This window comes from Brachionichthys hirsutus, chromosome 3, assembly GCF_040956055.1.
Source record: "Brachionichthys hirsutus isolate HB-005 chromosome 3, CSIRO-AGI_Bhir_v1, whole genome shotgun sequence".
Classification (NCBI taxonomy): Eukaryota; Metazoa; Chordata; class Actinopteri; order Lophiiformes; family Brachionichthyidae; genus Brachionichthys; species Brachionichthys hirsutus.
The window spans coordinates 9,170,251-9,195,737 of NC_090899.1; the positions used below are offsets into that span (position 1 = coordinate 9,170,251).

At 41.1% G+C, this 25,487-nt stretch overlaps 1 protein-coding gene across 1 annotated transcript in view; it reads right to left on the reverse strand.

Annotated features, from left to right (window-relative positions):
• Positions 1-341: 341 nt before the first annotated feature.
• The window catches only part of LOC137915438 (A disintegrin and metalloproteinase with thrombospondin motifs 16), a 44,529-nt gene continuing 19,383 nt past the window's right edge, over positions 342-25,487 (reverse strand). Inside the window, exons 9-24 of the mRNA XM_068758732.1 lie at positions 25,099-25,236; positions 21,759-21,912; positions 19,078-19,173; positions 16,601-16,749; positions 14,921-15,093; positions 14,540-14,670; positions 14,047-14,170; positions 13,592-13,836; positions 13,338-13,473; positions 11,801-11,927; positions 2,349-2,553; positions 1,354-1,539; positions 1,192-1,248; positions 845-1,060; positions 617-764; positions 342-457 (exon numbers count right to left, since the gene is read on the reverse strand). Of these exons, the coding sequence (XP_068614833.1) occupies positions 342-457; positions 617-764; positions 845-1,060; positions 1,192-1,248; positions 1,354-1,539; positions 2,349-2,553; positions 11,801-11,927; positions 13,338-13,473; positions 13,592-13,836; positions 14,047-14,170; positions 14,540-14,670; positions 14,921-15,093; positions 16,601-16,749; positions 19,078-19,173; positions 21,759-21,912; positions 25,099-25,236 (2,401 nt within the window). The remainder of the gene's footprint in view (positions 458-616; positions 765-844; positions 1,061-1,191; positions 1,249-1,353; positions 1,540-2,348; positions 2,554-11,800; positions 11,928-13,337; positions 13,474-13,591; positions 13,837-14,046; positions 14,171-14,539; positions 14,671-14,920; positions 15,094-16,600; positions 16,750-19,077; positions 19,174-21,758; positions 21,913-25,098; positions 25,237-25,487) is intronic.

Here is a 25,487-nt window from a genome sequence, read left to right on the forward strand (position 1 = left end):
GACCTTTGGGTGATATTGGGTGTCCTGGGTACAAATCATTTCAGTTACATACAAGTCCTATTTGCTTAAAACAAGATTGCCATTTAAACACATACTCTACATTATTTTCTGCACCATCCCGATGACAGTCCTGTGTAGTAGTGTCAGCATCAAGTCCTTGCATCCAGATGTCCGGCATCGCAGGGAGAAGAAAGGGCACTGCAACTTTCTTGCACTTCATTGAAATGTCTTTTTTTTTCTTCAGTGCTTGCCACACACTTAAACAAAAACATTGTCTTTGCTCTGATGTCAAATATTGTCTTTTGCATATTTAACTACTCAGATTGATCCACTCTCTGTGGTTAAAGGTTTGAATTAGAACAGGAATGGCAGCACTGCTTTCCATAGAATTTGTGATTGCAGACTCCATGTTGGGGCACCAGGTAGCACCAGTTGAAGTAATCTTTGCACGCATTGTCTGTAGAGACAAAATAACAAATCAATAAAAAAAAAGAAAGAAAAATTCAAAATCTAAGAGCATATTTTAAGATAATGTTCCTTAGATTACAGGTAGAAAAGCACAGTTCTAGTTTAGAGTGTGAAATTGGTATTCAATTATGATGGCTATTTATTTTACCTTTCTTCTCAGGTTGTGGGCAGAAGTTGGTGTTGCAGGCCTGGGACAATGAAGGTTTAAGGTGGAGGGCACAGTCAGGAGAAGGCTTTCCTTTCTCCAGACATTTAACTGTCCTGACCTGCACTCCGCCTCCACATGTCACCGTACACTGTAGATTACATGAATGCCATGAAAGATGTATAACGTTGCCTAAATCCAGCTATATGATCCTTTCACCAATTAACATACCTGAGACCAAGGTGATGATTTCCACTCTGCTTGAGGCGGAGGCAGAGGGAGGGGTTGAGGTGGGTAGGAGTGATGATACGTGCTCCACCGGTGGACTGGAGGCGTAGTGCGGATGGGACACTCGGTCTGGATGCAGGGCCTCTGGAGCTCCACGATGGGCTTGGGGATGTGGTGACACTTCTTGGCAGCAAGCTCTCTGTATTTTCCTGCAGTGTCCTGTATTATGGAAATCCAAAATATGTCACAGCAAGTGTCATAGTGACAAACGGGGTAGTAAAGTTAGTAATTTACTGCGAGGGAATCATCATTTTGCAGAATGCGACTAAACTTGAGGTCCTTTTACACACCTTCTCTGCACACTTGATGAAGCGCGCCTGATGACCAAGGCCACATGTTACTGAACACTGGACAATCAAAGAAACAGAAAGGACAGAGAGATAAGTCGTTTACCCGAGTTAAATGATACTTTCAATGCTTTACTATCACATATAGCTGCTTTCTACTATTACCTCTTGCCATGTAGAAACGAACCACTGAACTTTACGCTGTTTTGGGCAGCGTTTGATGAAACAGGATTCTTGACTGGTGGGTTTTGGCAGGCCTGCACACAAACTGTCTGACGTCCGGACACCGGGGTTGGCGCTCGTACACAGCACCGTCCGCTTCCTCGCGCCGTTTCCACACTTACGAGAGCACTGTCAAGTTAAGCAATGGTGAAGCTTCAGTCCACGTCTTTCCCTTTATAACTGTTAATTATCTGATTATGATCCAACAACAGCACAAACGAATTGCTTCTCTGTCTCTCTCGCATGTAGCTGAATTTATTACTGCTAGCTGTAGGAATTTGTGCGGATGAATCCAAGATTTTGCATAGCATAGCTATTAGATGACTTGGGCAAAAAAATATGTCCCTGCCTAAAGATCTCAGCCAGCTATGCATGGAAATCACTTCAACATGGCTAACATTTATTCACATACTACACAGTGACATTTCTTTTGCTTTACATCCTTATTAATTCCTTTGAGGTCGTCTAAAAATTCCTCCCGCTATTTGCCTTTAGTCCTATGCATATGTGATATGGCACAGCCTAAATACAAATCTTTGAATGGGTTCCATTACATCAGGGAACTGCGACACACCACCGAGGAAGTAAACCGGACTCTGGTTGTGGAAGGCAGTTTTGGGGTATTTGGTGTAAAATGGCACTTAAAAACAGTGCAGTGGGTTTGGACGGAGAACTGAACTGGGGAGGTCTCAATGTGAACATTAGCAGTTTAAAGAGACTGAGATCATAAAATGTGGTGAAGCCATCAACGCTAGGGTTCACTTCAAAACACATTGTGTGAAGCGCTCCAGGCTGAATGGGTGATTGTGCAACTTTAAAGTGCCCCCCTACCCCCCACTGTGGATAACTACTTCAGTAGTGTGCATCCAGTGACTTAAAGCACAATGAAAGCTCTCATCCCTGCATGACAGCCGTAGATCAATTTCACACATGCTTACCTGAGACCACGGACCAGCAGTCCAGACGGCTGGACAGCTGTGTGTGTTGCAGGACTGCTTCCTGGCTGGGGTGGGCTGGGTGCAGCGCGAGTCATCCAGGTCATCTAGGTTAGTCCGACTGCGTCTCTGGATGCACTGGGCCTTCCGGGTCTGCTCCCCTCCTCCACAGCTCCGGCTGCACCCCCCCCACCCTCCTACAGACCAGCTGGGACAACACAACACAAGCCCACTGAGTCGACACACATGGCTCCGCAATCATTTAATTAGACTTAAGAAATGACACAATAAGTGTACAATCATAGCAGTTATAGATGCTGTTATAACACCTCTATTAACTGCCAGACCCAGCAGATCTTTCAAAAGGCTCCAAAATAAAAACTGACTGTTGGTTCAACTAAAGCCTAAATCGCTCTGAACTTCTTTTTAACAAACATCTTTCTTCATCTTTCAGAGTTAAACATATTTTTGCTTCGCAGAAAATGACAACAATGTCAGCCATACATATAAAAATGAAATGTGTGACTAAACACTGATCTTAATATATTGTTGCCTTCAGACATGATTTATTAATGGGTACAAACACCAGGCTTGTAAATCCATCATTTAAGCTCTACTAAAAAAAGAAATCACCAAATTTCCCACTTTCAGGCCCTAATCAACACACATTTATTTCATAATTACCTCAGAATGAACCAAATGAACTGTATGCTTCTATATGTATGTTAGCGATTTCAAAAATATGAATTGTGGTGCTCCTGAAGAGTGCTCAATTTAGGATAGTACAGTATACTCTTATTTTTAGTCCACTGTGACCCAGCACATCAACATGCCTGAGCCCCTATTCCTTCTATTTTCCTCAAATCGTTTTTGCATACTTCCGAAGAGACCCGAAACACAAGGTGTAGGCAGCTCCATCCTCAACACACAATATGTCATCCTCGCCCCAATGTATCCACCCTGCAGTTTCCTAAGATCTACCACAAACAACCCCTAAAACATAGCTTTTAGCACTTGCAATTGTTTATATTAACAGTCTAAACTTCATTTGTAATAATTTGTTGCATCACTTGCTTGGAATGTTGTATGAGAAGGATCAGACGAGCGTAGCTGCAAATGGCATTATACATGCACGATCGAATCTAAATAAATAATGGATGGAGAAATTCCACCTGGTCTTTCACGTGTTATAGCGTGTCAGGAGGAAGATACATGCCGGCGTATCACCAAAGGATGATGTGATGTTCTATTGCTATTTCCTCTGAACATTAGACCAAGCGATCAACACATACGTAACATATTTAACATCCTCTGATGATATTTATTGGCCCTAGGTGCAGGAATAGGAATTAAACCCTCACAGAGTGATTATATACATAAATAGATGCAACTGATGTTCAACTAAAATACATTTTAGAGCCACCTCTTTTTAAAGGCAGGATAAATATTTGGACACATTAGGTTTTGCATTCACGAGGACATTCAATTTATCGTCTTGATTTAAAACTGCAGGATTTTTTTAAGGATGAAGCATGGCTGCTCAGTGTGATTCACTGATCTTGTGGATTCTTTTTATGAAACAACACAACCTGCAACAATATGGCGCCATTCCATTCTTCAAAAAATATCATTTAGACTCTTTCATCAGATATTTACAATATTTCTTTCTCAACCCGAGTTAGTGATAAATTATATCTGTAATTAAAACTGAAGGAACAAATGTACCACTTCAGTGACCCCCCCCCCCCCTGCCACAGGCATAAGGTAGAGATTAAGACTATATTAAGTTAAAAACCACCTTATGATCTTTGTTATGTTATTTGTAAGCGTTATTAGATGATGAGTAACGTCTGTCTGGACCGACGCACAGAGGATCACATATCCTGGTGTCACTTCGTCTCTGCGGTTCATCTAGCTGCCCACCCGGGGCATTAAATAACCACTGACCTGTGTTTATAGCTATGCCACTGTACTGGTGTGTTTTACACATAGGTGAGTCGGCTTCTCTGCTTATATCAGTGTGCCAGTCTGTCGGCACGGTGAGACGAGATGATATCATGCTCCAAACACGACCAAGTATCAAAAACCTTTTTCCATGATGCAATCCTGTCTTGTGCAGCTTACTCCTGCAGACACAGCAAAATGAAGTAACTGCAGGCTGGGCCTCAGAATAACAGGGATGGGATGATGACCACAGCCACCTTGTCAAATTTAGCATGCATGGTTCGGTTCCTTCAGCACATATTTTGTCTTGTGCCTTGACCACAGGTGAAGGTTAGAACATAGATTAACTGTAAAATGAGAGCTTTTCCTTGCAGCTAAGAACCGGTTTGGCTTCTGTTTTCTTCTTCGGTCTGAGATCTTTAGCAACCAGCAGAGGTTTGGAACCGGGTGTGAAGTGGCCATCTATACAGTCAGGCTGACCAACTCTGAAGACGAGGGCTCTGATGGAAGTCAGTGGGTTGGGGGTGAGTTGATGTGTCAAACAAAGGAGGTTATAAGTGTCTGGGCTCATGTTCACGAGAGATGTGAACATTTTGCTGATGCCATTACTTGGCTTAAAAGTCGGTTTGTTCATTAACATTTAAGATGTGTAAACGGCCCGGTTACCATGATTATCATTCAGTTTTAAAATATAAATATAAAGGATATTTATAATAAAGACTACATGTTGTGTAACAGAATAATTTTCCCGACAGCATTGAAGGCTGAATCAGTATTTAGGAACGAGGTTGCATGGCGATAAGTGAAAGGTCGGCGCGCCTGTTGCCCAGTTTAAAAAAAAATAAATAAAAAAAACTATGCGAGACAGAGGGAATGTGAATTTGAACAAATTTAGAAATTACTTACAGACAGTGAGACGGCCAAACAAGCAGACAGAATGAGATTATCATAAAGCCACAACCCCATAAAGCCCTGCTGAGGCCAGAGCACAACAACGTTTGAATGACACCTATCTTTAGCTGTCTACTCGGTGGTATCTGTGTGTGTGTGTGTGTGTGTGTATAAAAAGAAGGTTAGGTGAGAGAGAGAGAGAAGGGTTGGATAGGTCAGAAAGAAAAGACACGTCATGCCAAAGTATTCAGGCCATTGGGCTTATGTTTACAGCTGAGCACGAAGACACATGCAAGTAATGGAGTGGATGTCTGGCCACAACCAATCTGGTGCTGCTATGTGCTCTCTTCTTTTCATCTCTACTTGTGTGTGTGTGTGTGGGGGGGGGGGGGGGGGGGGGTTAAGGGTTACTGTAGATATGGGTGAGAGGTACGAAAGATGATCTCCACCTATCTCTCTGTGAGACAGAGGTAGATGTGGGATGGACATGACCCTGACAAACTTGATGTGTTTGCAGCGGCTGAGGAGAGAATGGAGCATCTGTCGTACCTCCAGCATCCTGAGGGATGAGTAAGACGTTAAGTACTGTCTGTAAACTGGAATGGAAACAGTCACTGTCTGGGGCTGCCAGGCAATGCCAACGTGAGCACAGACTGTAAATATGCAGATAAAGACCGACTTGTTCGTCTCGTCGGCATAAACCCACAAACGGTGTGAGAGAGAGAAGCTTCTCATGTCTGCTCTGATTCCTCCCTTCGGTCCTGGAACGTTTAGTTTGCTAATTGATTGAAGTGTGAAATCAAACAGAGCAGTTCAAGATTAGAAGAGATAAGACCAGATTAAACGTAATTGTTATTAGTATGGGCAATAAGACAACATTTTGATTTCTTTAGATACTTAAATGTGAAATGCTTTATGTAACCTGTAAATAATCTCCGTAATGACACAATGTTAATTTAACCAGCTTTGCACACAGGAAGTGAAGAGCGTTCATGAATTTACTGTACAGGTAATTCAGTTACTTTGAAAGATGTAAAAAAAAGGTTCAGTCTTCATATCGACCAGTGAAATGACACACGTGTGAACCAATCACAAAATTGGAGAAACTAGAAACAGACAGAGCTACAAAATTCTTGACTGAAAATAGATAGCATTGTATCTTGTATATTGAATTCATGTTGAAAAACTACTTTGTTGTTCTCACTGAGCATCACGTTTGGGTTTGTCTATCTATGTCATACATGCTATTTGTGAGTAAACTTCTGAATAAGTTTTTTTAAAATTAATATTGACCACCAAACCCTTCATGGCAAAAAACAAAAAGCAAAGACGACACCAATAACACAAACTGCAGCCATTCAGTGTTTCACATTAATGTGGCTGATAATGCCATGACAACTGGGCATGACAACTGGGCAACGCCATATGCTCGGTGAGGCCACAAGATGGGGTTGAAAGCTTCAGAAACAACATGCAATAATTTGGATCTTGAGGTAATGAGGTAATTCTGGCAGCGGTGCACTGTCATCAACAGTACCACTTTGTCTTGAACACGAGAATGAATACAAATCAGGAGTGACTACATAATATACTTCATAGCACATTACAGAACATGATGACACAGTGAACCACAAACATGCAATTTTGACTTCACATCTCTGACCTAACAAAGCCCTGGAATACAAGGCTTTCTTTTATGACAACTTTTTACATGTATGTTTTCTGTCAACACAATTATTATTTTATAAATACGGCCCAGCTCTGCCGTCGTCGTACGGGATTTTCACTAGGATACCTGTTCCAACACGGGGACATACACAAAGTGAGAAAGAAGGAAATATTAAGGCGCAGACACTGCAATGAGGAGGAAAACTCCACCATGGAACAGCTGCTATAGTTACAATAAAACATGACGTAAATGGTGTGAATCAATTATTTCCATATTGAATGCTTGGATTTGGTGCCTTTGGTGCACATTCGGGTTTTTTTTCTTTTTTGCAGAAAACCGACTTGGAAAGAGATGACTAAGATTATTAGAACAACAGAAGGAATATGAACATGAATATAGTTCAGACAATGCACGCATCAATGTTACTATAACTGTTTTTTAGTCATTTTAAACTGTGGACTGCTGTGTTTATTGGGCGGGGTACAGTTGAGACATTGAAATTGTTCCTTGAGCGTCCTGATGAGGGGGTTAAAAGAGTTTGGGTGGAAGTGAGACCAACAGTAATCAGATACCACAACCGTTCCCCTCATGGCGATGATGACCATCATTCTGATCTTGACAACATGATGGAGCCAACAGCATAGTACACCATGACTGTGTGTATCCTGTTTATGTTTATGATTTGTACTCATTTGTGTGCAGACAATAACGGTTTTGAATAGAACAGACCTGAGCTAAATAATCCCCATCTTAACAGCAAACGCTTTGAAAGAAAGGGACTCAGAAAAAGAGGCGACAAGGTCCAGGGACAAAGATACAACAAGGCCCTGTCGGGTGTTGGCATTCAAATGCTAAAATACATTGACAGTTTCAAACCCATTTTAAAAGGGCTGACTTGGCTACAGAATATGAAAACGTTTTCTACATGTAGGCGGGTATAAAGCTTCATTCAACAACAAAACCTTTCTAGGCAACACCGACCGAGATGAGGTCAGCGCCGTATAGCGAAACCCCTCTCTGCTCGTAAATCAAAGGACAACTTGTCAGCAGTGTCCACTTCATTTTCAAGAATTTGGCTGATATTTCAGACCATTGCTAAGAGTGTGCATGGGAATACTCAGAATAGAGACACAGAGGAATTGACGCCTCAGCAGCAGCTGTCAAAAGTCTACATATGAGAGCTCTTGTTATTCCTTAAGAGACAACTCTAAATATATTGCTTTATTTGATCATTATCTACTGAAAATAACCATTTGGGGATTATCCAGTATCTTCTATACTCTATATTATATATATATATATTTTTGGTGCTATTAAGAATTGTATATTTTTGATCTGCTAAATGAGGCTACAGCCTAAACTTTGTTTATGATTAATAATTTCAGACATCGGACTAGCAAATTCAGAAAGAGAATCACCATGTCAGCAAAATTAATAAAGCCAATACACAGAGGTTATATATACAGTATAAACCAAGTGTATGATAAACCCCTCCCCCTGACCATTGATTGTCCTGTTATAGCTTAGCAACTGTGACTCGGCATGGCAGGCATGCCAAGCTTTGGATTTCTCCACATGCTGAAGCAGTTTGCTCGGAGCTATAGAAAGTCAGATAGTCCACAGATGAAAGGTTTGGTGGACAAAGTCTTTTTCACTTTTCATGCCGTAAAAAATGGCATGTCTGTCTAAATCACTTACGCGTCCTAGTAACTTTAGACAGTGATAATTCAAAGCAACTACACTAATTATTCCTTCCAATTTGTGGGATTAAATTGCATTGGGGATGCCACTTTTGTAATAGCACAACATCTGTGCAGCGGTCTGCGCTCTGCGGAGGGTAGAAGCATGACTAGTTTTAGCTTTATTACATTTGGGAATACACTTTAGCAATCCCATTTTGTGCATGCAAAGCATTTGTTACTTAGCCTACGAATGTCTTCTGTTGTGATACACGCAAAAAAAAGTGAAACAGACTGATGCAAACAAAGTATACATTTAAGCTGCCTTGCTTTTCTAAGCAACAGTCTGTATTAGAAAGAAAAAACAGCAGTACTTTATTCAAATGATGCTTAATAATAGTAGGACCTCTACACCACACTACAGAGGGACACTCTTTATTTCCATGTCTTATGCATCTTTTCAGTACCTTGGACTGGTACACTTCCCTTTCAGGACGTATGTAAGCCCCAGAGATCTGGGCTGCGTGACATTTTAAAAGTTCACACACAAATTCACTATGGGGAAGTATTATTTCATCTGCAGTAGGAGGGACACACTGTTAGTCACTGCACATGCACATGCACATGTACATGTACACGGAAAAACAGCAGACAATTAATGCATCTTTATTTATACTGCCATTATAATTATTTTGTGATGCTTTGGCCTAAAATAGGCCATTTTCATCAACAAAGTCTCACGCTCCCACTAATTTAAACCAGTATTATCCCAGGAATGTTTTTGTCCTGATTAGTTTTCTGGCCAGGTTTTTACCCATCATGACACTGTCCAGAGCTACACAGACAAGGGAGGGACATTTCCCCTGTGCGTGTCTTCGTGTATACACACATGTCCTGCCTGTCAACAGGCGCACCACTCCCTATGATGTCCATAATGCTGGACCATGTTGACTGATCTTTGATCCCCTGCCTTGGCAATATATATATATCAGGGATAGACAGTGACTGAACCAACTGAGCCGAGCCAAGATTCCACAGAACCACACCCTGAAACCATAGAATCATTAGTGAGTCTTGCTCCCACTTTCCTTCTGTCTGTCTCATCATAAATCATTTTAAATGTGTTAGTGCCACTCTAAGTGTCAGCAGTCACATTATACAACACCGAGAAAAGCCCTCTTGGCAGCGACAACCTGAAAGCAAACCTTTAATACACGATAACATATCCTACTTTGGTTCCCAAATGCAAATGAATCCTGAGCTTATTTCTAGTGCAAACCTGTGGGAAAAATACAACTTTCTGAGGGTCAGCAGGGAATGGATGAACTAATCTGCCTGATCGGTTCTGCTGCATTTTGCGTATGGCAATGTGTTTTAAACTACTAATTTAAATGTCTCTGGTGGGCCTTGATGGAGATCTGGCGTGCTCTTCTGCATTTGTGTCCCAAAGTGATGTTACGTTTGAAAAGGGTAACAAGTTTTTGGCCTGCTGTGTTAAACAAACACAGAAGCTAACCGTTCCTGACACTTGATGAGGTATCATGCTGAACAAGATTAAAACACAGACAGACTATCTACTGGAACTGCCCCACATGTGCTTTGGCCAAAACGTCATGTTTTCATTAAAAGAGAGGGACATGTCATCATTACAGAACAGGTGGTTTACTTGGCTGGGAAACGGCACAGAATCCAGTTGGTGCCGCATTGACACCTTTTATTCATTTTATATGGGGAGATAGTGTGAGAAATTTGGAAGAGCTGACTCAACCAATAAACAGCTCTTTATGACAAGGACATGTCAAGAAACTACAGAACAGATGTGTAGGTGTCGCAGATCAGTAACACATGGCAGTCAGGAAGAGGAGGAGGAGGAAGGTTAAAGCCTAAGGGGCTGTTTATAATGATTCGACCATAACCTTTGCTGAGGCTTTGCCAGTGATTTACACAATAATGCCCTTCTTAAGGAACTGAAAACATGCAACTCTAAACAGTGTAATCTTTTGTAAATGATGTGTCAAGTGGTAAAATACAATTCCTCCAGAAACGATGACAGCTGCACGTGAACCATCTCCATCATGGTTTGATATGCAGATTGAGCACTACTGTATGAACAGAACAACAGCCAGACTGGCCAGTTTTCTTTGTGCTGCAGACACTGCTGAGTACCGGTATGTTAATACTTCTTGAATGCAGCTTTGCCGGACCACTACTGTGATCTCATTCCATGGCGTTGATTTTGAAAAGTTCCTTTGACAGCTACTGCCCTGGTTTGCACATGTTGGTGTTTTCAAGCCCCTTTTTTCTGTGTTTTGCAACCATTTTTGGCAAAAACTTTGAAAAACAGAAAAATGAACATTAAAAATGTAGTATGCGAAATCTACTTTTTTTTTACTGGAGGTCCCTGAAATTGTCTACACAAGTATGAAGCATGAGCCTGCATGTATAGAATGTCAAACTGACAGAGTCATTTGTGACTATCACATAGCCTGCAGTACAGTAGAGAGGCCTTCCAGCGTACATCAAATGAATGGGTGATTAATTGACATACCTTGAAATCTGGAGGCCCAAAAGGGCCAAATATTCCCTCTTTTTCAAGTATCAAGAAAATATGATGAAATCTTTGCAACAATCAAATACCATGTTTTAATGACCCCCAGATTGAGAGCCGGTTAAAATCAGAGCGGATATATTTATGAGGTCATACACAAAGGTCTGAGCGCACAGATTATCAATGACATTACGGAGGTTTGAGCTGGATGAGTTGTGATTTTTCATCAGTCAAAGAATTTATTTTTCTTAAACATGAATCTACAGCCACGCTACCAGCTCTATGAGGCTGCAGGCCTACTTTGGCACAGCAGTCCTCCAGCATGTGAGGACTGCTAACATTAGCATGCTGATGTTAAACAGTTATCATGTTTACTGCATCAGCCATTTTGGTCTGGCAAGTTAGCGTGCCGTTATTTGTTCATTAGCACAAAACATGAACTGCAGCCGAGGCAGATGGGAATGTCTTAAGACTGATTAAAGGTTAGTCAATCAATAAAGTGATCCGGTTTTATGTTCTGGGAAGTAAAAATGTTTGCAATGAAAGTTTCTGCCAATCCAAACAATATATGTGTGCCATTTCACCAGAACAATCTCTTTAATAGAAACCATTAACCTCAATAAAAAACAAAAAAACCCCAACTGTTATTTATTTGCAACATAAGCACTGCTGTAACTAGAAGACACAACACTGTCATATGATAGAGCAGCAAAGCGGGTCTGACCTGGCAGGGCATGGATGGGTGTTGCAGGGCATCGGTCCAGTAGCTGGTCTTGTTCTGGGATTACAGTAGGATGTGTTCACCTGCACTCTCATGTCTTTGTAGCATGCTGATTTGGTGCTCATCTGGCCTGTATTGGTTATATAAAGTCAATCATTATTACAGAATAATCGAATTTTCTATTTGAATTAAAACTTTTAAATTGCAATAGTGGATTGCATATTTATGGAATAGTTATAAAAAGTTTATTTAACTGAAGATATATACGGTAATCTGACATATCATATACCGGTAATCCGTGCATGATATGTGGAAAATGCTTAACAAAGCAACTATATGCTATTTCTTTCACACACCGATTCCATGTAGGTGTAAAATATCTGTGGTTTGTCATCCATACGTTTGTTTTTTTCACCACACTTCCATGAAGATGTGTAATGTACAAGGGAACAATTCGGTCTCTGTAACATACGAACACTCAAACATTTTTTAAGCAACCAACTTTGTTGTTAATTGTCATCATTTGCGTTCTAAGAGGAAAATTAGGAACCTGGTGTTTTGTGTCAGTTTGTTCCGGCTCAAATACAAAATCTGACCGCGTCACTTAATTCCTGTGAAACCCGAAACCTGGCCTCACAGATACCACGGCAGGTATTTGGCCTTAGGCACGGTTAGTCTGCACATCTCAACACACGCAGGTCAGTCAGTGACACTCTTTAATAAAGTAAATGACCCCTAACCCATCGTGGCCTACAATCAGGACACAAAGAGGTGGAGGTTGTTGGGGTTGACTGCCTCAGACATGGGGGGGGGGCGACGACTTTAGCCTGCACTGTCAATCAATAGAAACACTACACTGGGGGCTTTGTTCACACCCATACACATATAATCTCTGGCAAAAAAGAAATGTGTATGAGTGAACACACATGACTGCTCACACACCACCTCGGTCGTGCACATATCGTTGTTCACTGACCTCCTGCCTCAAATCAGGCCAGCGTCTATGCAGGCTGTGTGCTTATGTGCTAATTTCATACTAGTCCTCTGGTGGGACAAAGGCCACTGGTTGAAGTCATGCGTGTGTGTGCTTATGCAGCATTTCTTTGTGTGTGTGTGTGCGTGCATGAAATAGCAGCTCTCTATTTGAACAAGAGGAAGTCACACCAGTCCAAAACAAGAGCTACTAATGTGTCTTCACTAATGATGGGAACGCTCCCCTCTCTCCATTTAACCTGCAGCTAAACGCCTCATTATAGATCACAGAGGTCAGACTGAGCTTTAGATGCCAGGCCAGGTTGAAGATCTAAAGGTGATGTGTTCTTTTTCATCAACACATTTGACTTTGAATTATATTTCTGGCAAACAATAAAAAAAAAAAAAAGTTTTGGAAAAACAAACAAAAAGAAAATTTGCCTGCACAAAAGATTGAATGTGTTAGGGAAGATGAAAAGACTCTAAAGACACTTTGATATAAGGCAGCTTGGAAAAACACCTTTTAAGCTCAGTGCTAGATGTTCATGTCGTTCTTATCTACACTCACCTCCGGCACAAGTTGTGGAGCACTGGGATCGTACAATGGCCCATGTGAAATTGTGTTTGATGTGATTTCTCTTCTCATCAGTTTTCTTCAGGGTGTATTCCCACCGTACACCTGGGTTCCAGCCCTGCAATAGTATCTGCAGGAGAAAGAATGTGAAAAGAACGATGTGACGGCCAATAAACAAGCACCACATATATAAAATATGCATGCAAGTCATTGGGGATTTACTGTATCTGCTATCTCTCAGGTCTTACCTCTATGACTAGAGTCTCATTAGTGGGGCCAGTTGATATGAGGCTCTCTGGTCTGTTATAGGGTCTCTTGTATTCAAAAATGGCTCCAGCGACAGGATGTCTGCCTGGCCAGTCCACTGTCCACTGTCCGTTGAGGTAGTAGCCTCTACGGGTGTCCCTGACAGCCAGGTAGGAGCTGGATGTGTTCAGTTCTATGACACGGATACTCCGAGCCCCTGCTGGGATCGTTACCACCCCGTAGTACTCTGAAAAAGAACACCAAACTTTGAACAGGCACCAAATGGTATGTAAAAACAATGACTGACAAAACAATTTCAATAATATAATTTATAAACCCAGGGAAACATATTTTTGTATCTTTATAAGATCTTCAAAATGGCGAAAGACAAAAAAAAAGAAACAAATCTTTGAAATATATTTTCATCAAAATCAGTTAACCCAGCGGGTTTTCTTACGGTTAGTATAATGCTGCTTGGTGAATTGTCCTTTGTGGATCTTGCACGTGGAGTTGTCTCCTTTACAAACCCCGCAAGCATCGGGCCCAGCTGTTGAGCCCAACACACGGTCACAGCCCACTCTCTGCACGAGAAAAACACGACTCCTTTTCACACTTGTGCAAATGATTTACATTAAATACAACATTTCAACATACAATGACATAAATCACAACTGAGAATTGCCATCACCAGTCCCCTTTGTTTTGACAGAAAAAAAACGATACTTTTTCACGACATTAAAGAGATGTGAAAGCGCATCTTTGCTGCTAAATCTGCTCTCAACATGTGGAGCTCAACTTCAAAGACACATGATATCATCTATGGAAAAAACAAATCACTGAAATCAAGCTTCAGTCAAACAATGGTACCGCGTTGCTGCATGACCTTCTTAAGTAGAATGGAAAGCCTCTATTGTCATTGCATAATGGATATACAACGAGATTAGTGTTACCTCACATAATCCGTCAATGCAGACATTAGAACTGTCCTGTGAGCAGAGCGTCCCATCCTTAACTTTGCTAGCCAGCGCAAAGAAGAAGTCATAGCCTTCAGCAAAGCAGTACAGTTTGCATACGTCTTGATCTGGACAAATAAAACCACAGGGACAAATTATTTATGTGACAATTCTGGGTATTCTGGTGGCAAGGGTATATAACCCCCCCCCCCCCAAGTTTTATCTTGGCCACTAGCCAAAAGAAAACAGTTGCAGTATTATAGTAAAAAAGCACAAATGAATGAATGAAATAGAAATATGCATTAACCGTGATTTACATAGCTTCCTTCCACTGCAAGGCCAAATTAGATTTATGGACAGACGGTCTTTCAGTCCTACCATCCACTCTGGTGTATGGCCTCCAGGTATAGTACCATCCTCTGAACTGCTTGCTGTTGAACTCTGCGCACTGCGCCGCTCTGTAGTCAACGGCGTTGGGGGGACAGTCCTCTGTGTTACAAAGTTTGTACGACCTGAACAACCCGTCACAGAACTTCCCTCCATATGCAGGTCTGCGGAGTAGACATGAAAAATATGTTGTTAAAGCTTATTCGGTGTTTCATTTGTGTGCGTTTGTGGAATGTCCACTTGTCCCATCGTCTCACAGGTGTATGGTATGTCCCAGTGGAAGGCCCATGTCATGCTCAATGTTTATATAAAGCTTTTACACATATTGGTGTATCTCACTGTAAAGAAGCATTTCACCAAACCTACTAATACAAAATTAACAGCTGCACCTTGTGTCAACCCCTCACTGCATGCTATAGTGATTCATCAAACATTTGAGCATAATGGTTGACCACGCACCATTTTCCCTAATAGAAATTGAGACTACAGACATTTTTGGAATAAGTACCTGTTTTCATATAAGTGTTTTTAAGCTTTTCTCTATGTAAAACCAAACACCTACTTAATAGAAAAAAAGACCTAAAACATAACTTTTGACTTTCCACATATTCCTTTGTAGTCCAATTTATTATAAAAAAAATGAAAAAAAGCAATGTATCTATATTTGAACCCAACGGAGTCTTTGGCAGTGACAGTAAAAAAGCAAATGAACCCGGATATGTGAGAAGTAACAGGTAATGTCAGATTGTGATGCGTTACTGTGAAGTTCTGACGAATAAGAGAATAATATTCAGTGTGTATGGGGCTGCGTCTTTGTGAAGTCTTCTCCAATCACAGCTGTGTATCCCCAGGCCATTCCATAAAATCCAACAATTACCCTTTCTATAACCCCCCCCCCCCTCCCACCAATCATATTGTCACATATCTCTCTCTTGCCCCTAGATTCTCCCCTTTGATATCGCTGTATTTCATCTCTCCTCCTTTAAATCCCCTTTCTGTCATCAACCCCCACCCCCACCCCATGTTTTGCTTACGAGACAGCACCATCTTGCCTCCCTCCCCACCCCGTCTAATTTAGCTCACCACTTGTCAGGATCTTGGCATGGCATGATAAAGAGGAAGCATATGGGATAGGGCCCCCTCACAGATCGGACGTGTGAATAATCCTGAGTGATTGATGAGTCGGGGGGGGGGGCAGCATGGACAGATGAGTGATGATGCAACAGTCCCATGTCAGTGTTCATCACTATTTCAATCATGTGTTTCAAACACTACAGACAAAGCTTGAAGTGAAAGAAGCATGATGTGTAGAACAAAGTCTGCTCTTCTGCATGAAATTAAATGCTCCATATCATTATCATTCTAATGCTTGTTCCACCAGACAGCAGTAGGATGACTAGAGCACACACAGATAGCACATACCCCCACCGCAGGACATTTTGAATAGATGGCAGGGGCTGGTCTGTTGACATTTTCTCAGGGGTGTGGTTGAACCGTTTTCTCAGATGAACTTTATTACCTCTGATGCCAGTTCACTTCCCTGTCACTGCCCAGTCTTCATGGAGATCCACCAATTTCATAATTTCCTACCGAACTGATTGACGATATTAATACTTGTGTGCTGTTCTAATATTTTTTGAACACGCACAGCTGAATTTGCTGTTTCTCTACCTGGGGTTGCTGCATTGTCTCTCTCGATAGGTGACTCCACTCTCACAGCTTCGTGAGCATGCAGACCAGGATGACCACTCTGACCACTGGCCATGCTGAGGCCTCGGACCCTCGTCACCCCTCTTAACACACTGGCCCCTGCGACACCACTGTAGAAAGAAAGAGAGGACTGATGAATGGGAGAGAAGGAAAGATAGGCGGACACAAGCCGAGAGCAATATATAATAATAAAAGTGTCAGAAACATATGTTCCAGTGGACCCTTCATCTTCTTTATGATGGCTGTCTGTCAAATTACAAGAGCTGTCATCAGCTAGAATTAACAGAGCTGAGCCAAACACAACCAGCTTTTTTGTCTTTCTTTATATAAAACAGTTTCCATCAATGTGACACATTTTCAACAATGCAGAATGGACAATAAATAAATAAATCTCAATACTGAACTTTAATTATCCTTCAAATAATTGAGATTTTAACACACACAACATATATATATATATCTGTAAAAGGACCTATATGACCTTTTGTAATTATTAACGTTATTTAGTAGTACATTAAAAACTTGCAGTTTTTAATTTATTTTCTATACTTTTCTTGGGACAGTTTGCAACGAAATGCACGCATCAAGTCAGCAGCTGTTCCTTTTCATTCTACTGAGACGGCCTTCACTGGTGTTCACAATTACCTACTCAAATAGCACCAACACAGGGGCCACCCTGACCAACTGGCTTTCCCCGCCATGAACACTTCCAAATGTCCAGCAGAGGAAGAATATTAAACTAAGTAACAAGTAAAGTGAATACAGTTGGGTTATAGAGATGACTGCATAGCTTAGTAGACAAGCTCCGTGACGCACATGCCTCATCGTGCTCAAGGTTATTTGCCATATTTGCCTCGAAAGGGCTGCCATTAAACAACAAACGAGTCACATGTTCCAGAATGAGCAGTACTTCACTCATAATCCCTTAATGTAATGTGAGAATACTTTGCAAAATCTAGACTCCCTTAAAGCAACATTATGTCACAAGCTGTTTCCTGGCACCAGAATGATCTGGACTTGTACATGCCAAGATTAAATCAGTCACAATATACTCAACTGCTCGCCATGGAGTGTTCTCAAGAACACACACACACACACCCACACACACCCACTGCACACACACAACCTGCTCATGCATCAGTATTAATAGAAGTGCATATATTCAGCTGTTGTTATTCTCACTGTGTGCTCATGCTTGCCACATGGGCCAACAGACACACACACATGCACACACACACTCCTGCACGATCTTGTGGTTCTTGACTAAAAATTAGAACAGCTGATTTCCCCTCAGTTTTCCCCCTGTGGCCGAGTGCCACGGATTCCTAAGTGAGCCTGTCATTGTTTATGCTCAGTTAATTGTCCTGTGGAGAGGGAGGGCGGTATTACACCATCAAGTTCAATATATTGAGAAGCAATTGTTGATGAGGGTCTGTCAGGGGAGTCAGGGTAAGAAAGAGCAAACCTTGGGGGAGAATCCTCTTTAAAGAAATAAGTAAAGAAACAAAGAATAAATAAAGAGCACAGATTGCTTTTGGGCCCTAACCCCAGTGTCATATTTTTGCCAAGTCAGCACCAAATGAATTGCAGCTGGTCCTTGACAGTGTGGCACCTCAATCAGAAAGATATTTTATTGACACTGCACTCAGATGAACTCAACTCTGAAACACAATGAAGTCAATACAAACTGTTTAAAAGTTATTAAGTGCTCTGGAGGTGAAAAAGATGCCGTTAAAAGTACAATACCTCTTAATTCAAAGCTTTCTTTTTTGAAATTGCAATACTGAGTCTGTGGTCGTGGTATCCAAGGAGGAGGAATCCACGTGTGTGTGAGACATCTCTTTACAAGCTCTACCCCTTTTAAACTAACTGTCCACAACGTTGATAAGAGAAAGCAACATGCTGAAATGACCAGGCCAACTGATGGTTTAAAGCAAAAAGACACTGAATATGGCTTATTTCACTGGTGTAGGACGGGTCAGTCTGTAGCTCTACATGGAGTCTGACAAATCTCTTCTTGTTTTGCATTTGTGTTGTTTTGATGGAAGGGATAATTTCAGCAAAACTGCAAATAGATGTTTATGAAGCCCTTTTTTTTGGCACCTTTCATTTATACGTTTATGTGGTGAGATGTTTCCTTAGAGCAGAGCATTAAGCCAGCCAAGTATAAAAAACAAAACAGGAAAAAAAACAAAATAGCTCTTGCGCCAACCAATGAATGGATAACCCATTTCTATTTATTCAATACTTCAAAATGTGATAAATTGGTTCAAAGTTGGTGAATAAAACTGTCTAAAAGAAGTGATGCCATTTATCTAATACCACTCCAGTGGATGCGACAAAGTTTGTGAGCATATCACAAACTCCTTCCACCTTTATAGTTGTCTTTCACTCTCTCTCTCTCTCACACACACACACACAGAAACATGTTAAGTCACCATATCAGGGCCACAGGCAGAGCCTTCGGCAGCTGGCATGAACTTGGTCTCACACTTCCTCCCAACACGGTGGCACCACAGAGCCTTGCAGATATCCTGGAACAACAATAAAGAAAAGCCAAGAGCAATTTTAATGGCATTGCTAGCATGTGTTCCTCCTTATTCAAGAACTTGGCTGATCACTATCCCTCAAACAACAGCTGCAACAAACCCATGAGAATGACAATAAATGGTGATTCTGCCACTATAGAGAGTTGTTAAATAAATGCTGATGGAAACCTGCTGTAATAGTCTGAATAACAATCCTTTGACAAACGATCATAGTAAGGTGACCCTGCATCTTTCATATATTTATTTATATGACAGAAGGAAAACAGGAAAACAAAACAAAAGAAAAATCCATGCATCACTCAGTTCATTAGAGATGATAGAATAGACATTCTGTCAGCCAAAATGACACACATGAGATATAGACAATGGGACAAAGAGATAATAATAATATAAATTAACAAGCATTCAAAGGACAAAACTGCCTTATCAATCTGAAATGATGTCACGGCTGTGTTTCTCAGCAGTCATCTGAAGGACTCAGAAGGGAGTCTCCCATCTCCTGAGGAACATGGCGTTCTACTTCCTAACATGTCCACTCTATTACTTTCTGAATGATTATATCGGATTTTGACATCGGACTTAATGCAGACGCTGATAGGAACTTCAAGCAGCTGATAGTTACTGCCAAAAGCCGCCATGGAATTAACCTAAAGTCCTTTTTGTCCAGATGTTATACCTGCTTAGGTCTTTTGCAGCAGTACAAATGACAAGGACACCAAGTGTGACATGGTGGGACAATTTAAGAAAGTAGAAAAAAACCCAAATATACGTATTACTTTGCACTGCACTGTGCTTTTTTAAGAATAGCAAGTACCTGGAAGTAAAGTGGGCGTGACAGCGCCTGTGCACCTCGATGCTCTCAGGTGCATGAGCATAGACAGTGAAAGAACAAAATCAAAACTAAGTGGGAGGAATTATCCCCCTGTATGACACAGTTTAACTACATGGATGCATGGATGTCAGATTAGATGATGCTGCATCCCATTCTCCAGTCCAATCCCGAAGAAACTTACACAATGAAGAAGCCCATTGAATGAAAGAATAAATGTCCTCATACCCTAAATAGAAATTCAGCTGGTTCTGATTCAAGAATTGTATTCAAGGATTATAGTGACATTAAACAGAATCTACACATGTGAATAAAAAAAAACAAAAACAATCATTTATATATCAAGAAAAATTAAATTGAGCTTATCCAAAGCGTTGAAAAGTTTTAAGAGCCTCCAATTAGGAGGTCCGATCTAGTTGAAGGAGACATATTGTGAGCACATTTTTATTATTCAAATAAAAAACAGTCGGACAAAACGAGAAATCACTAAGTAGAGCACATGCATCTGCCAAGGCTGCAGAGTCCAACATGTTTGTTTAGCTCGCCTGGCCCATGTCCCAAAAACCCCACCAAAGTGTCATGAAAGCTCTGTATAACCTATCGCGCAATGTTATGGAGTGTTATAACAAAAAAAGTCCTGGATCTGCCCATCTATCCACATCCGCCCCCAAATTTAACACCCCTCCATAAAGTGTCATGGAAATGGGTTCAGTGGTTTTTGTGAAAAGAGGGAGATGTGGTGATATACTTGGACAAACTTTGGTCTTCTTGGCAAACACTCCATCCCTCTCATGTTCCTCCATGCTGTATCCTCATGCTGAGGTTCCTCTTAAATAAGTTCTCTCTACTACATATCAGAGATACTGTTTCACATTCTGTCACCCACTTTTCCAGAGGAGAATGTTCACATACATCCAGTGGTTATCCCTACAGTCGGGGTTAACAAAATCTTTATTTCTAAGAACGAATAAGGAGAGAGGTAATTTAAGGGGAAATGTTTAAATGGAAGAACAGCAAAAAAGATGAGTAACACGGGAACAATCCGGGGGGAAATGGGAAGTTTAAAAGGCATGAGAAAGAATCAAACATGTTTGGACAGAACATACAGAATCTGCCAATACAGAATCAAGATCAGCTACTCCATTTCCATCCATCCATCCATCCATCCGGTTCAGGTGAGGTACCAAATCTGGACCCAAGAGTATCTTTAATCTAGATGGAAACCAATAAATATGTACACATTTACTGTCCCATTAATCACGGAAGTAACCAAAACCCTATCTGGACTCAGAGGATCTCGAACAGGAGTGATCAGACAATGGGAGAGAAACAAGGAGAGATTCCCATTGGCAACATTCCAGTGTATATTTAGTCATCCATCCCAGTGAGCAGTCTATGGGCGGCATTATGACTCCCACTCCCAGAGAGAGAGAGAGAGTATACACGCGTCTGTGTGTGTGCATATGCTCTTGAGGGCATCCAGCCCTTACTTGGTTTCTCTCTTCCTTCCTTTTTCCTTTATTCTTCCTTTTTTCCTCTACCTCATTCCCCCATCCCCACTCTTGATTTCTTTCTCTGTTTTTTCCAAAGACACAATTGCCACCAGATTGTTTTAAACTACTTAAACGTTTGAGTTTGAGTGGTTGTGCTGAGAAAACCCCAGAGAACTGTAGCATGGCAAGGCATTTTATTTGAATCTAAATCTGAGTTGAATGGCGTAATTGAGTCATAATCAATTTACCTTCTTAAAGTCGAGGGTGCAGAGTTTGGCCTTCTCCCCAAATTGCCATTTACACTGTGTGTCGGCATCGTACAGTTCGCCGGGCAGCTGCTCAGGGTATCGATACTCCTTGACAGCTCTGGGTTCATCTGATAAGCACAGAGCCTGGGCAGAACTGGAGGGGAGGAGAGGATCATAAAGTAGAAGGTAATGGAAGAAAGAGGGGAGATCAGAAAAATAAAAGGTGAGGTGGTTTTGAGGGGAGTGGAAGTGAAAAAGTATGGAATAATACTTTAATCGTGAAACAACTGGGAATAGTCAACAAACACGCAGAAATAAACAGCCCAACAGAGACGGGATTCAGTGGCATGCTTTATAAACTTAATGCAGTTGGAATCTAGAGTTCAATGTTATTTACACAGAAACAATCAGCCCTTGATGTTCCATTGTTTCCCACTTTGTGGAGTATTGTAAAGGGTTGCCGTGGTGATATAACAAGCTGCCAAACGCAAACCTTGAAAGTTATGGCTTTAATTCATCAGACACTCAATTGACAGACATAAATATCCTTGCACACTCGCTCATACGCTAACACCAGCAGGGGGTTTCCACAGTTAACTGATATGACTGGTTACTATGCAGAAATGTTTTACAGCTCATACACTGCAGTCAGGGGTACGTAATGCAAAAATATGGAGGAAAGCGCATGAACGGGCAAAATATATTGGAAGGTTGCTCGACTAGAGAGTGGTGCTGATTGCTTTAGCAGAATATAAGTGTGTGTGTGTGTGTGTGTGTGTGTGTGAGAGAGCGATCTTCTATTGCTTTATGAGGCCAGGATATCTATGAGAACAATGGCTGTTCACTCTGGAATTAATGTACAAAAATACATACTTTTTCCATTTCACTTCAGCAAGTAAGGTCAAGGTGGGCAGGCATGCATCAACACAGGCAATCAGCCATTTTTACCAGATCAATGAAACTGTTTTGCATGATCCCTGGAGAAGAGTAGATGTTTGTATGAATTCAGAATATGTGAGCTATGTCTGCACACCACAAGATTTTCATCAGCCAAAATATGCTAAGTACATAAATAAGAAAATCACCATATCTTTTAACATTCTTTGCAAATTTACAGACTTATATCATTATCTTATAGTCATGTGGTATTAAAACTCAAAAACAATACATTTATTCATTTTGACATGTGAAGACATTGTGAAAGTTACTAATGGCCGATGAAGCAAATTGGCAGCTTCGCTTCTGTCAGTCTGCCCCGGTAGCTTCACCACCACCAAGTATGGAGTGAATGATTAATGCAAAATGCAAAGCTTCTTTGAGTGTCCAGAAAAGCGCTATATAAAACCAATGCATTATTATTATTACTATAGGTCCCCCTTGTTTCCGGCATTTATGCTACACTAAGTATCTTGACTATTGAGAACGGAGCTTTACAAGAAACACGGAAATGCATTCTCAGGTGTTGTCTTACAGCTGTTAGCCTATGAGGTGACCAATAAGCTGGGCTTTGTTCTTCATGGTGTGTTTGCTTTGGACCTCGAGAGTAACTTTCACGTGTCACTGATTTTTCGACGGTTTTCACAATTGCTAATCCAAACGAAATCAACCTCAAAGTGGATTTTAAGACAAATTGACTTCCCCTACCACAAAAGCTGTCCATCCATTTCTAGCGTGAGCTCAGACAAAGCCTCTGACTATACAGGACAGTGTTGGCTCAGAGTTCTCTGTCATGGCTGACTGAGGAGAAGCCGAGTTAGAGTGATCATGGTGTCCACTGTTTTGGATGAAACAACATTCAATATAAAGCAGATGAAGGTAGAAGCATTCAGTTTAGTCAGGCAGACACATTGATCCAAAGACATGCTTTTGATTGCAATTATGGAAACATACATAATTTTAGCATTTTTATCATTCAGTGATTATGCAGGAAGCCGACCCTTGGTTGTTTCTGTGGTGCAGAGATCGCCCTCCATTTGGCCTCCGGGGGGGTGATGGGGGTTTAATATAAGGCTGACAGGACTAACAAGGGTGAGGTCACCCCAGCTCTAATAACTCAGTGAGGAAATACACAGTGTCTGTCTCCACTACTTTGAGCGGGGAGACCTGACAGTTCACTTAACACACTGGTAAATTTAGTGGAGGGTACAGAGTCTGTGTTATCTGGTTTCAAGCAAACACACATGCTCAGACACACAGTAACAACGCCAGACACATGCATGTTGTCTGCGACGCCTGTATTCATAACTCAGATAAGAAGGTCCGCATGCATGAAAATGCTTTTATTGCATTTAAACACACGTAACTTTTCTCCTCCACTTTCACTCATCTGCACCCTGATACATAATACCTGCAGTATGCAGTCTGCAAAACAAAACCAGCCCCACATATCATTGAAGTTGCTATGCCAACTCTATATTTCAGCCTCATGCACACTTAGGTAAGCCTGTTTGTCCTTGTTTTTTGCAAAATAAAGCAAAACCCAGTAATGGTTGTAACATTAGAGTAGTTTTCTACTTGGCAGCTTTGTAAGTGATGCATCATCAGCTGACATATTTTTTTCTTAACACGTTTAATCTATCAGTAACACATTTTGAAGTACGAGGGCACTCAGACAGCAATCATCTATCAAGGCCAATAGCCCTAATTTCAACAATATGCAGAGTCGTGCATGCAACCAATTAATGTGTGAATATATTAGCAACCGTCTTTTGTCACCATATCCTCTCAATCTTCATTTATAATCCTGTAGTAGTGTGCGGTGGAGGGTCTATGGAAACCATGTGCATGCTTCTGTGTACTTGTTTTTTGTTTTTGTTTTACAATGTCAGAGAGTAGGTTTACAGCCCCCGGGATAATAATGAGAATATCATAAAATAGGGTGTGAGGTTGGACTAACGGCTAAAAACATAGCGACCACGTTAGATCACTGTCTGTCTCCTCTGCTCTGTCTGTGTCGCAGATGGTTAAATAGCAGCAGCAATGGTGCACCTCTAGCTATAGGGTGTGTGGAGGTGGGAGAGTGTTTCACTGTCCTTTAGAATTTGATAGCTGTGAAACATTAGTTTTCTCCGATTTGCTGCTTTGCTGTCACTGACCTCTCTTCGTACAATGTCTATCTCGCACGACCGCTCAGTCCACAATTAACACAATACCTAATAGCAAAGAGGCTTTTGCCAGCTATAAATTTGTCAAAAAATATTTTTTTATATATTGATACTGGGATTTAAGTGTTTTGCTGCATGATCCATGCTTGTTTCCACATTATTCAGCGATATTAGATATGTTCTTATTCTGAAACTCCTGGAATGGTTTAGCAGTTATAGAATATAGGGCTGCTTACTTGAGGAAGCGGCTGAGGTACTGGCGGCTGCAGGAAGACCAGGAGAAGATACCATTGTGACCAGCTAATGTGGGGGACATGATGTTTCCCTCTGACTTCTTACAGATGTTCCCTTCACCATCATGGACCATTCCAAAACTGGGGAATGAAAAAAGTAGGGCCCATGTATGTATGTTTGTAGCAACGATGAGCTAAACCACAGCATAGAATTACTATTGGAACCTAAGCATTGTTTATTATTGCACATCAAATTAAGAGACGGCTTAAGAATACTTTTTGCTGTCCATGTTTAAATCACACACATCACATGTCATACACTTACACCTTAACACATTTCTTATGCATAAAAGGAAAAAGATGGAGAATAACGTGCTACAGACACCCCTAGT